This window comes from Athalia rosae, chromosome 5, assembly GCF_917208135.1.
Source record: "Athalia rosae chromosome 5, iyAthRosa1.1, whole genome shotgun sequence".
In the NCBI taxonomy this organism is placed as follows: Eukaryota; Metazoa; Arthropoda; class Insecta; order Hymenoptera; family Athaliidae; genus Athalia; species Athalia rosae.
In genome coordinates, this window is record NC_064030.1 from 6,196,861 (window position 1) to 6,210,502 (window position 13,642).

At 46.1% G+C, this 13,642-nt stretch overlaps 1 protein-coding gene across 4 annotated transcripts in view; it reads left to right on the plus strand.

The window, feature by feature from the left end:
• LOC105685920 (transcription factor SOX-5) overlaps positions 1 to 13,642 on the plus strand; it is a 123,540-nt gene that overhangs the window by 92,300 nt on the left and 17,598 nt on the right. For 3 of the 4 annotated variants that reach the window (XM_048655108.1, XM_012400403.3, XM_020852297.2), the window contains one exon: positions 2,511 to 2,715. In XM_048655108.1, the coding sequence (XP_048511065.1) occupies positions 2,511 to 2,715 (205 nt within the window). The remainder of the gene's footprint in view (positions 1 to 2,510; positions 2,716 to 13,642) is intronic. The other variant, XM_048655109.1, reaches the window with a different exon arrangement.

Consider the following 13,642-nt stretch of genomic DNA (forward strand, 5'->3'; position numbering starts at 1 on the left):
GTGCAGAAATGTCCGTATATATATATATATATATATATATATATTAGATGGAAAACCGTTAGGAAAATATCACCGTTTTCTTACGTATGGCAAAGATAATGCGTTACGGGGCTAAATTCTGTGTAAAGGTCCGTAATGAAAGCTGGACCGCCGACAAGTTTTCTTTTCCTACTTTCATTCCTTATTTTCTCTTCTTACTTTCTTATCAAAAATAATGAAAAATAACTCGACTTATCAAAGAAAGCCGGAAAAATACGATCAAATTATCTACCTGCGGGTTGTTCATTTTTCTGAGCTTATTTTTTTTCAATTATTTTGACAGTAAACTTTGCATCTGCTGCGCGGGAGACAATCGACGGATCCGTATTGCGAGCCGTAGAGACGAAATAGAAGTATACTCTTGAACTGCAATGGAAGATAATACGGGAGAGATGAAGGGATGGGAATGAAATTGCGCGCAGAGTAATTAAGCGAGTAAAATGTCATTTATGTACCAGAGACAATTTGTACATTTACCTGGTTTGTTCGCGGACCTGAAGATTCGCTTCTCAAAGATCTCGCGTGGTATCGCTGTGCAGCTGGTTTGTATTACGGTACAGGGTAATTATACCGTGGAGACGGAGATAATAAGTTGTATAATAGGAATAATTTTATTTAACGTACACGCTCGGAGATAGAGAAAAACTACGAAGGGCGTAATAATGAGGAAGTGTATAAAAAAAAAAAAAAAAACGGAGGGAGATAATCGAGGAAAAGTAAAGAAAGGAGAATCACAAAGAAAAGGAAGAAAATGAAAGCGAACACAAGCGGAAAGAAAAGATAAAATGAAGGAACAAGAGACGCCGAGCGCCGCATCTTCAGGGTTCACGCTTATCTCGCCTTTTAATTTCGTACAGCGTACGGTACGTTATAGGAAATAAACCCTTCGTTTAGTTTTCTTGCGATAGGATAATAATAAATAATAACAGAATGGGTCTCTTGTTGGGCGGAGGGCCATAACGGGGGGTCAACGAGGTCACTGGGCACGAACAGAGGGAGGCGCAGCTACCGCTGCCTGATCCGCTCGTTCGCGGTTGTGCCGGGGCTCTCTCGCTTTACTCCTATACGTCCGTACGCGCCGTGTACAGTATAATAGTTTTATACACGCACCGTACTCGCAGTCGATAGGATCTGCCAAAGAAGGTCATGCACAGCCGAGTTCTTTCATTAAAATAAATTCTACCGGCCTATAGAAGCGACTCGTGCAGCCGCGGGAGCATTCTTGGCTAATTATCGATGCACGATGTGCGTTATAAAACGTGATATATATATGTATATATGTATAATACACATCGCGTATATGGCTGCGATAAATTTGAGACGTTCGAAAAAACTAGAAGATAGAAGAAAAAAAAAATAGGCTTTTACCGCGATGCGCGGACGGTACGATTTTTCATCCGAAAATAAAAACCGACGTCAATTAACTCGATGGATTTGCGGAGACGCGGAAGATCGCGTATCGCCCAATTCCGAATTTTGACGCTAACATCGTTATTATAAAGCAATAAATTTTCGTCCAAATTGTCGAAGCGACTTTCGAACACGTTGTACGTACGCAAGGTACACACGTACATACGTATATATAATATACCTCCGGCCTCCGCAAAATCGATGCGATAATATAATACGGCTACAGCTTCGTTAACTACGACGATGGCTCGCGGAACATATTTTTCCATCAGAAAAGTGACAACAAAGCTATACCACTCGCTAGCGGCCGGGCTAAAAAGAAACGGGGATTCGAAAAAAAGAGAAAAATAGGCGAGAAAAAGATAAAATTCGACGTGGAAGAGGGAGAGAAAAAGATGTGCTGTAGCCGGGGCGAGCTTCTGACGCTGACCTGACGTCGCGCGGTCCGAGATGACGGGAATAGAGACGTTATATTACGAATACCTATACGTGAGAACAGGTGTGTACGTAGGCCTATGTATACATATATATTCATACGCGGAGTCTTCGTAGACGTGTAGGTGAGGCTGTATAGATCACGTCTTGTTTCGCGTAGCATAAAAGGAGGTGAGGTATAAAAACGGGCGACTATATAGCGCCGTGGGGCAAGGGAAGAAGAGAGAGAGAGAAGTGAGGTAGAGAAAAAAAAAAGAAAAAAAAAATATAACGATAATAAGAAAGAGGGAAAGGGGGAAACGGGGGGCCTATCACCGGGGCAAACACTCGCCCCGTCGTTGAGATTGCGCGACCGCGAAACCCCATCTATTATTCACCGTGTTCGGGCGACCCAGCATCTGCTCCGCTTGCGGACGTCCCGCGGTATTAAGCTGGCGCCCTGAAAAACACCTTCGTACGTATGTACCTGTAAGTCGTCCTTCTCCTCCCGCATCGGGAAAGCCCCCCCCGCAATTGATCCCAATTAACGTCGATTTTCCGATTCAATGATCGATGAAAAATTTAGAGATCGACGGAGCGCGCGAGGTGATGAAAATTATACGTGATCGTAAATCCGCATGTTTCAGCAGCACCAGTATATCGAACAGTATCGCGCCGTCGCAGGGAGCTGACAGAAACACGGCGACTGAGGGACATCAGGACGGTGCCGCGGCCCTCCACAGGGTCCTATGCGCCGATAACTTCGTCGAAAAAGAACGACGCCTATCCGAGATGATCCTACAGCTTCAGATGCTCAGGGAACAGCTTCTCCAGCAGCAGGACCAGACCAAGGTAAGCCACCCCGATGAAACGAGGTGCGCGCGACCCTCGCGCATTCGTCTCTTTTATTTCGTACGTTCGCGGTAACGCGATCGTTGCCACCCGATCGTTGCCGATCTCTCCGAGATCCGACGAAATAAAAAGGAATTGGGAAATTGATTTTCCAGACCGGATATATACATTGTACAGTCGCTTTTCACGCATGTGTGTATCACGTCAGCGAGGATTTTATTAGAAATTCGCAGCCTCGCCGAGCGAAGCAACTATGTCCGGTGGATTTAATTTGAACAGATGTGCCTCGTACGCATTACTACAGCGAGATGCGGATAAAATTCACACCTAATTATACCCGTCCGCCCTGGCCCGGCCAGTTAACGTCGCGCTGCGCTTGATTGCGCTACGTATACCTGTACAATATCGTTTTAACATGCTACGGAAAGGCATGAATTTTTTGCGATTCGCGACGAATATGATGCAGTAAAATTGCAAGATTGTGCGAACCGTGCGCGGTACGGTGTCCGTGTAACGTCGTGCACGCACCTCGTACACTTACTTACGAAATAATTAAGCGAGAAATCCCCAGCGAAAAGGAATTCGCGCCCGATAGTTTACACCGCGAACGATACAAGTTGAACTACTCGACGAGCGTAGGATTATTTTATTGCTTTTTTAAAGCCGACTCCGAAGTGCGTGAGTGCGTGCGTGAGTGCGTCGATTTTGACGATGCATATATATATAAAGCGCGTGTGTGCAAACCGGTCGCGAACTTACGTACGTACGTGCGCGTTGCCGCAGCGAATCTCAGGTAAATTTCAAAGCGGATTCGCTGCGCGTGTACACACGCTTACGCGATATCGTCGCGCGATTTTATGTACTTCGCCGCGTGTACGCATTCGCGCGCGTTTCGCAATTTCAGGTAAATTTCAACACGCGTATAAAACGGCTGGATTAGTGTAATATAAACGTGAGTGTGCGCGTGTGGAAACGAGCGGCGAAGAAAGGGCTTGATATACGCGACATAACGTCGCAGGACGAGGAGATCCTGCTTATCTTTCCTCGTCTAAATGTGTACGCGGTATATACGTATACGTTTAATGCCGGGTGTCGTCTCGTTCGCATCTCCCTTTCGGAATATCATATACGGACGCGTACAACTATACGTATATATATATATATCCATCGACGAGATGACCGCGCGCCAGGCCGACGACATTTTCCCTACATTACGCATACCGACCAACGATCAGCGGAGTTAACTTTTGCGTAGAACCAGAAGAGCCTAATGAACCGGTAACACAAGGTAATAGCGATACACGCCTGTTGATGCGTACACGTACCAGCGATATATACCTGCGGCCCACGTACCCCCCGTTTATTCGCTTCCATATCCGAATGACTTTTTTTTTTGTGTAACTCCTCGTCTTTTTTTCATCCTCGATTGATCAAAATACCGACAATCATTCGCGTTCGCGTATCGGTATACACGTATTTTTTTTTCGTACGATCAGACCGTCTTCCACGTGGTGCGGAATCGTTTCCCAGTACACAGCCGATATATTAATAATACACGAGAATTTTATGGTGTAAATTTGAGGGGGAGGATATACAGATATATACAGATATACACAGATATATATATATATATATATATATACAATCGGAATACGCGATATACCGTAGCTCGCGTGGATGCAATTATTACGATGTATATTATGTGAGCTTTTTGTATACGGAGGAAGTTGGGGGCATTAAAAATTCTCGGTATAATAACGATTATGAGGGAGGAGCACGCCACGCATCGTGTATCTACCGGAAAAATATCACATCCGATCGTTTAATATAAACCGGTGAGATAACACATATATAAGAAGGACGGCGAGCCGCAATCCGAGCGCGGGTGTGTTTCACCGATAGATATTATACGCGTACCCTATAAATACACGCGGAGAAAAATTTATTGATCCGCGGGTGCTCGGCACGCCGTTGATCCCGACTAGCGCTTAAAATCGTTCGCTCCGTACGCGTCTCCGTCGTACGCCGTACGCGCGTACCTACGCGTATCGCGTAATTGCATATATCGCCGATCGGATCCTCGGAAAGCTCTTAGACGCGTCGTCGCTCCGATTTCGCCCCAGCCCCTCCCCCGGAGGATCACCGCCGACCGGATCGATCCCTCCGTCGTCGAAGCCGACGTTCGAGTCCGTCGCCCATTCGTACTCGCTTATGCTCCGGTCGCTTACCTGCGCGAACAATACAGCGTATAGAGCAGCGATATAAACGCGAGATAGCCAACGGTGGCTATCCCCGGGATTATACGTGGGAGGTGGCAAGGCGGTCGCGAGTTTTCTTCGCCTCCTCCTCCTCCTCTTCCTCCTCCTCCTCCTCCTCCTCCTCCTCCTCTTCCTGGACAGCGTGCGCAGAGGGCGTCGTGGTTACGACGACGTGAAACGTGGTGGGGATTCCTCCTCCTCGGAGGCTCTTCAGGTTCAGGTTGTGAGGCCGGGCTCGCGGACTCCCCTGCTCTACTCTGTACCAGCACGGCCTTTCCACCTGTTACGATGCGTCGTCGCCCTACCTGCACGCCGCGCTCCGCCGCTCGCCCGCTACGCTATTCTTCTCTCACCGCCGGCTACCTACCTGCACGAGCGACGCTTCGCGTCGCTATGATCGTACAGGAGGAACGCAGGTGCGTTAGAGCGACTACTCGTACGTCAGGTGGGTTACACGGGACATTTTTTTTTTGGGGATGAAAAATTTTTACCTGCGCACGGAAATAGCGACGCACACGCGCGCACGTGCGATATGTACCCATGAGTGATACGCGCGGGGAGATTTTCGTACACGTGGATGATAGGCATCAGGTACGCACGTACGTGTGTGTATACGTGAGCTGTACGTGTAACGTACCGTCGTCGACCTATCGCGTTAGCCCTGCCAACCGACGTATAATGGACCGCGTGGGCGGCCAAGAGGCGCCAGTAACGTCCCGACGCCGTTTATAGGCCTCGTGCGCACCTGCCCAACGTTCCAATCGCCATCGACTGTACATCGACGTACACCGTAGTTACCTATCCGTTGCGTGCAACGCTTTCCGCGCTCCGTTGTACGCTTTTATTGGTCTCCTTTTTTTTTTTCTTTTTTTTTCTTTTGCGCTTTTTATTCAACGTACAGAGCGCGCGTTGCGCTCGTTATATACCGCGACGTTGGATAGATCCGAGTATACGGATCGGACCGTTCGATCTGAGGGGTGTTGATAAGGTTCCACTCTTTTGAATGAGGGTACAACGGGATCGTCAGCAGATCCGAAGTTTCGATTTTCAAATACGCGGAAAGCCATAACTAATTGTCATGTCCACCTTGCTTTGAAATTTGTCTCGTACGCGGATGGGGTAAACTTGCGGGTCTTTTTATAGGAACGCGTACGGAAAATCTTTCAAAACCCTACGCAGCTAACCGTCGTACAATCCTTCGAACTAGTTCGACGTTTAATACTATAATTGGCGATTTGCTTGTTTCGTTGCCCCCCCGCGACAAACGAGAGAGATTCGGGGCTTCCTGCGGGGGTTGTCTTTGTGGAGTAGCGCTACCGTATCTATACCCGTATAATATCGCGTTAATATCACTGCACTGCGTGCGTTGCGGCGAAGGGAGTGAAAAGTGAGAGGGGGAATTGTTTGCGGTGTGCGTCCAATATCATCGTTAATCACGGGGGATAATCGTCGACCAGACCGTCCCCATCGGACGGGAGATTCTGACTGAACGATCCGAACCGCGAGTGCGTATCGACGCGAAATTATATTAATATATACACACATACCCTTCAACGTTGCCTGTGTCACCGACACACGTTATGTCGTCTCTACGTATAAATATTGCCATGCAATTATCTGGACGTTTTTTTTTTTTTTTCCAATTCGTCGTCATACGACAATCGCACGGTCTTATCAATTTTCTCGAATTATGTTGTATGTTCAATAGGCATGTATATATGTATGTGTACGTGTTGTAGGGAAAAGATCGATCGAGAAATAAAGGAGGATACGTTCGAAAAATAGAAAAGGTCAAAGTTCAGGGTAATTATTGTGTAGTGCGCGTACAAAGTATAGAGAAGCTAGATAAGTATTCGTAAAATTCTCCGATAATACGCTTAGCGAATTTTTTTCTAAACGGCAACCCTAAAAATATGGCCGATTTGTGTTTTAAAGCCGTCATTCACGTATATAGGTGTACATGTATATATATATATAACACGCCATATTGCGATACTCGCGCAATATTATAATTATCCCGCGATTCCTCGCTTTGTGGAACGACCTCCATTTTCATTCCCAGTTATATTCCTCCCTTCTTTCCCCCCTTACCCCCTTACCCCCCTTAACCCCCCCATATATTTTATGTAGGTACATACGCCTACTGTAACCTGTATACATGTACATGTAATTGTGGGTTATCTCTCGGAGCGATCAAAGCGCGTTGCGACGCCTGAATATCGTTTGATGGCGACGCACGATATTGCATCGAGGCGTAAGGATCGCGCGTACGACTCTCTACGTATACACGCACACACACGTCTACAGGGTGTTCCGCTTTAACCGATTTCCATTCGAAATAATGCGAGAGCTCCCCGTTTTTTTCCATCCGATGCTCTCGATCGAAGTCGGACACCCGGCTGCATCTCTTACCGCTTTCGTCCCAGCGTCTGCACCGCGGCGCTGCAAGGGAGGTGACGCTCGACGTTAGGCAACCGGACATACCGCGGTGAAAACGCTGGTACACGCGTTATATGTCCCCGTGTACCAAAAAAAAGCATTCTCCAACCCGCAAACCTGAGGTACTACAGAACCCATCTACCTCGTATATCTCAAACGAAGCACATTTCACGGATACCGGAGCTCGGCGGTTAACGGCAAGAGATTAAAGGTCGACGGTTAACGCTTTCACGCATTTAGGCGCGCATCTCTGCACCCTTAGTCGTCGTCGTCGTCGTCGTCGTCGATGCGTTTCAACCCACATGTGAACATCGCGGTGCATACACGTGTTTGTGTGTGTGTGTGTGTGTTCGGTATCATAATCTTTACACGTATACAGGCAGACGAATTTACCTACGTCATAAGCGCGGTACACGTTTCCATGTGTATTTCACCTGATGCGATCCACTGTATAAGGTATATCGGTATGCGTAGGTACATAGGTATATTTTCCACAAGGTTTCAGACCATCCTCAGCGCTCCCGGTATATACTACTAATGCATGTAATTGCTGCTAACCTCATTAAACCCGTCGACTGATGCCACTCTCGTCCTTTCTCCTCCCATCCCTTTATGTATACCCGCGCCCTTTGCACCCCTGCATATCCTCTACCCTCCTCCACCCGCCGCTAAAATCACTTTTCTCGCTTTTGTTTTCTATACTCGCCCATAATATATAACGTCAGTGTGGGTATTTTGTTTTACTGTGACCAAAGATATTCGTGTCTCGCGTCAAGTAGTTATTAATTTTTAATTTTACTTCTATCTGATTTATTTTTCATCCGATTGATCGATCGTTCGTCACGATCCATCGGGGTAGTCCGCGAGCTTACGCGACAATGAAAAACCGAATGAGACAAAAATTTGGGTACCCAAATCTTCGAATATCGAACGTGTCTAGTTTTTTATAGATATTTCCGTTGTGTGTAGTTGAACTATGGGTATCAGCTGCGAAGTTACGTGCTTTTCTCTTAATTATTGTATGTTATAATACCATTAGAAGGGCTGTTTGCGCTTCGCTGAAAATCAACCCCTTCCAGAAAGTTTCGCGTAGTCATGGGGATGCGCGATGTGCAAATTATGTAACGCATACCTATATACACTTCATAGATTTCGTCGGTACCCATATGGAATGCGAAATCGAGTTTCAAATTGTGCTATTAATAATTCAACCGCTTCGCGACACTATGTATACGCAGGGTGCCCGAAAGAAAAGAGAAAAAAAAAAAGAAAAGAAAAGAAAAGTAAAGTAAAGAACCGAGACGAGCTAATCAGCTTTGATTATAAATGGATGCCTTCTAATTTTTGAAGTACACGAGAATCCGGTTGTATCGCGATGAAATTTCACGAAGGTAATAGCACCTTGATTCGAAAATAAGAGAATTGACTTTCATTATTCCTCGCCCATTGCCGGGATATCGTTCGTTCGAGTTTAGCGAACGAGCGAAGCGTGCCGCGAAAATACGTGAGGGTGAGATTATACAATGGCTACGGGGTTACGACAACGTTGAAATGTGGTGTAAATTGTAACCCCGATGAAGTCTGGACCACTTGGTGCTCGCGGCATTTTCTCCCTTCCCCCCGAGACCCTTTCCACCGGATTTCTTCTGAACCTCCCGCGGCGCAGCTTCCCATTTCCTGAGCCGATTTTCCGCTAAAAGTATAAGAAAAGGAGAAAAATAATAAAATAATAATAAAAGACGAAAGGGGGAAGAAACGAGCGAGATGAAGAGAGAGAGAGAGAGAGAGGGAATGAAATAAAGAGGAGAAAAAGAAAGAATGAAAGAAATAAAAAATAATCCTCATATATAATTACTTTTCTCATTAACATTGTACCTCATTGTTTCCACGATCGTTAGCGCGCGTACAAGACGACGAAAATAATAACGTGCTTTAGGTTTAAATTGCACGAGGTGGAAAAATTATAATAATTATTATAATACTGAAGTAATCTTATTCCAGTGCGCGCGGTTACTTTAAGAGAAAGACTCTTTTCCTTTTTTTTTTTCATTTTTTTTTTTTATTTTTTTTTTTTATTTTTATTTTGTATTTACGATTCCTTTTTCTCACTCTTTTTTCTCTCGGTTGTTGTTGTTTTTTTTTTTTGTTCGTTCGTTCTTTCTTTTTCTCTTCTTTTCCAACCAGAAGTACCCAAGACCTTTACCGCCTGCGCTGCACCGTTGGGGTGTAATTTACTCCTTAAACCAACCCGTGTAAACTGCGAACGTCTTCCCGCACGGTTAACGCGACCGCAGAAATATCTCGCTTCTCGTTTTCATATACCTTACATTGTTGGCCAATCTAAAAGAAACCCGCAACAATAATTCTTTCAGATGCAAAAAACCGCGCGACGCTAATTATGCGCCGTATACCTGTACCTGCGGACCTTTTCTCAGTGCGATTTTGCACGTTGCGGTTGTACCCGCGCTATACACGTAATATATACGTAATATATTTTATTATACAGCAATTTAAGAAATATTACCGTCGTCGAATCCATCGTCCCGTCGCACGCTACCGGACGCTTCATCGAACCGTAACAGACTCTCGGATGGGCAAAATTTTCGACCCTTCGACGGTGAGGACGGGGGTGAAAATTTTTGGAAAAAATGTCGCGGCACCGCGTCGCGGATCTATTCTCCGAGGTTTTACAAGAGACACGGGTAACGGTGGCTCATCTGCGGCAACCCTGAAGAGAAATGGGCCAAGACTTCCGGTCCAATATGTTGGAAGCGACGTCGCAATGTGTTCTTGAAACACACGGGCATATTTCAAGTTGAAGAAAAACTGATGGAATCCCATATAATATCCCACGTGTATAACACGGCATCGGGCGCATCGGTCCCTTGGTTCTAGGATTTCGAAAAAAGAAATATCAAAAGGCGCAGATTAATGAGTTTTGGGTAGCTGTCCTTAACGGAGAAATTAATACCATTCACGAACGCGTAACAACGCACACGCGTACAACGTGGAAATGTCTTCTCCGCGCGTTATAGGCACGACGATACCTACGGGGGGAGATGACGTATGTCAGCTGAGAAATTTCGGTACTCGAACGCGATAGGATTCCCTTGTCGGAATCCATCTCGCGTACAACGAAATAGAAAAAAGAACGGGGAAAATTAATAATTTTAATTGCGGGATCGTGTAGAAGGGTGAACAATTTTGTGCGATCGTCGAAGGATCGCATCGCGGTCGCGTATCAGGTAGATATAGGATGATATAGGTATCGATCCATCAACGGAGTCAAAGTAAAATTCTCGGTTGTCATTTTTCACTTAACTTTCCTTCACCGTTTTTCTATGTAGAGAATATTTTTGTTACATGTTTATCTAAAATATTATATAGGCGGTTCTTTCACGCTACCGCACTAAAGGGATCGGTTATAATGCGTTCGGTGGTCTCGTCCAGGAATAGATTAAAATAAATACGTGTACCGCGGCGTCGCGTATGAATGATAATCCCTGTGAAACACCAATTTTTTTCAAAGTTCTTTCCCCCCCCCCTTTTCACCCCACCCCACTCCCCCCTTTTTTTCAGCCTCTCCAAATATACACTTATCCCAAACTAGCTCAAACGATTTAATACGTACACCCTTCGGGCGACGCTCGAAATGCACTCTCTCTCCATACCACCGCGTATAACGTGCGGCACACGCACGCGGTGCGGTACATAATCTTCAAATTTGTGACTCGTTGAAAGTGAGAAAGCGAGAGAACGAGAAAATAAAAAAATAAGCAAAAAGAAAAAAAATAATCGATACACGCGGGTGTGATAAATAATTTACGCTCTTATCCAAATATTTTACATAATATAGCTCTTCGCGTACATACAATAACATCTTTAAGGCATCGGGACTTATGTGCTATATATATGTATGTACGTATGTACAGGGCGAATAATAAGGGCGAATGGGTACCTATTAGGACGTCGCTTTATATACGCGTCGAATCGTCGCGCGAATTGATCCAATTGAAGAATCGATTCGTTGGAACACTTGTAAGAAAAAGAAAAAAGAGAAAAAAGAAAAGAAACGAACTTCGTATACACCGCGTTCCGCTTATATAATTTCGCGTCACCCTCGGGCCCGACGACTCATCGCGCGGATCCCTTGCGGAACGAACACCGCCACGTTAAAGCTAATGCCGAAGCTCGAGCAACTGCCGCCGCCGCCGCCGCCGCCGCTTCTATACCGCGGGTGCGGGTGTTCGCACTCATGACGATGGAACGAATATAACAAAGCGAAGTGAAGCCGAGGTCACCTCTAATTGGACAAATTCCCAGTACGGGATATAACAAACGAGTAAAATCATCATCATCATCATCATCTTTGCTTCCTTTCCATAACGCGAACAAAAGGTGTCAATGAGAATCTTGTCCAGAGACGAGCTTTCCATCAACCGCAAAAGCTACGCGAGGGAGGGGAAAAGCTCTCGGGAGTTTTTTGCGCCCACCGCGCGTTCTCCTACCCCGCAGTTATACATATACCTACACACCTTGTTATATTCGTCGCTCGTGCGTCGGTATTGTCAATGCAAGTTTTACACCGGCTACGCTTGCATACGTACGTTTTTTCAACCGATTTCACGAAATTCCCGGCGCATCGGCAACGGAATCGGAAAAATTCAAACTCCCACGAATTTCCTACCGATGACACGAGGTATTTTATTCCTCTCAAACCCCTCGGCGTCGACGACGAACGGGAGGTGTGCGGCTCCACACGGTACACGTCCATGTGAGTGACAATCGTGCGACGCTTCATATACGCGCGCGGATTTCTATTTTCGAATAACTGCGGCCGCTGTGTCGTACGCGGTTGCGGGCGGTATCGTTCAGCTTTCTATATGTATAGTTACCGTGGACCGCATGGGTCGCGATGGCAGTTCAAGAAGTCGCGCGGTCGAGGAATTTGGACGAATGTGAATGGACCTCTGCAGCAGCTGTGCATTCCATCTAGTCACCGTACACACCACCGCGCACCACCACCACCACCACCGCTTTACCTTATACTTACTCGCGCGGCGCACAGTCACCGACTTTTCTTTTCGCGTATCAACCGTTCACACGAACGTAGAATGAACGCATTTTCTATCGAACGTACGGTATACGAGCGGGCACACCTATATGCCCACCTACGCGTGTATTGCCCACATTCAAGATTCTCGGACGCAACACCGTCCGCCCACTAATTTCAACCTGTCGCGCATCGATCTCCTTAGGTAAAACAAGGTGAAGAATAAAGATAACGTAACCGAGGAACAATTATAGACGCTCTGCGTGTCTCTGTGTGTGCGCGTGTTGCAACTACACATGTACAGCAGAAATCCCGTTCATCCGATTAATTTCTTCTATCCCAGAATTGAATGAAATATTTCTGGTTCGTTGTATCGCAATCGTTGCAGAGTAGCTATCGTTTCTCAGTTTATTTTCATCCGTCTATTCATAATACGGAACGAAGATAAAACAACGGCGAATGATTTTCTTTCATAACGTTCGTCGGCTGTATAGTTATACAGGGCGATACACGTTGTTGCGTGGATCGCAGCCTCTGTCTTAATTCTCGCGGTTTGCACGTCACACATATAGATACGCAGCTGCGTCGCCCCGCGGTTCTCACGTTTCTCCAAACGTTCCCATGGCGTGCGTACGTATACCCTGCGTACACGACGATAAATCTCATACATCTCGAATGCCGCTGCATCGGGATCGGGCCGCCACCGATATCGGTTTACGCTGCGGATACAACACGTTCGTCCGCGACTTTTATAACCGCGCGTATACGACGTGTGCGTACATAGTAGGTATATATTCCGTACGAATAACAGACGCGAGTTCATTTCTTCGCGTATGACTGAGCGCACCTCCGCACTGCAGCATATCGGCGGCGGCGGCTCCGTGATCTTCATGCTCCGCGAACGCTGTAGAATTTCCGAAAATCCTCTTCTCGACCCCCCTCCCCCTACGTATAGGTGGTTGGTGTACACCTGTACGCGAACCACGTGTGCAGCTTCGCGAGAGTGAAAAAAAAAATATACATATAAATAAATCCTACGAATTGTATGATACGTGGATATACTATATACGCCGAGTATATATACATATATGTGCGCATTATTTTCACATGGTTGAAATTGCTCTGATTCACTCTGACCGTACAGTGTGTACAAGTATACATACATATACACTGCACG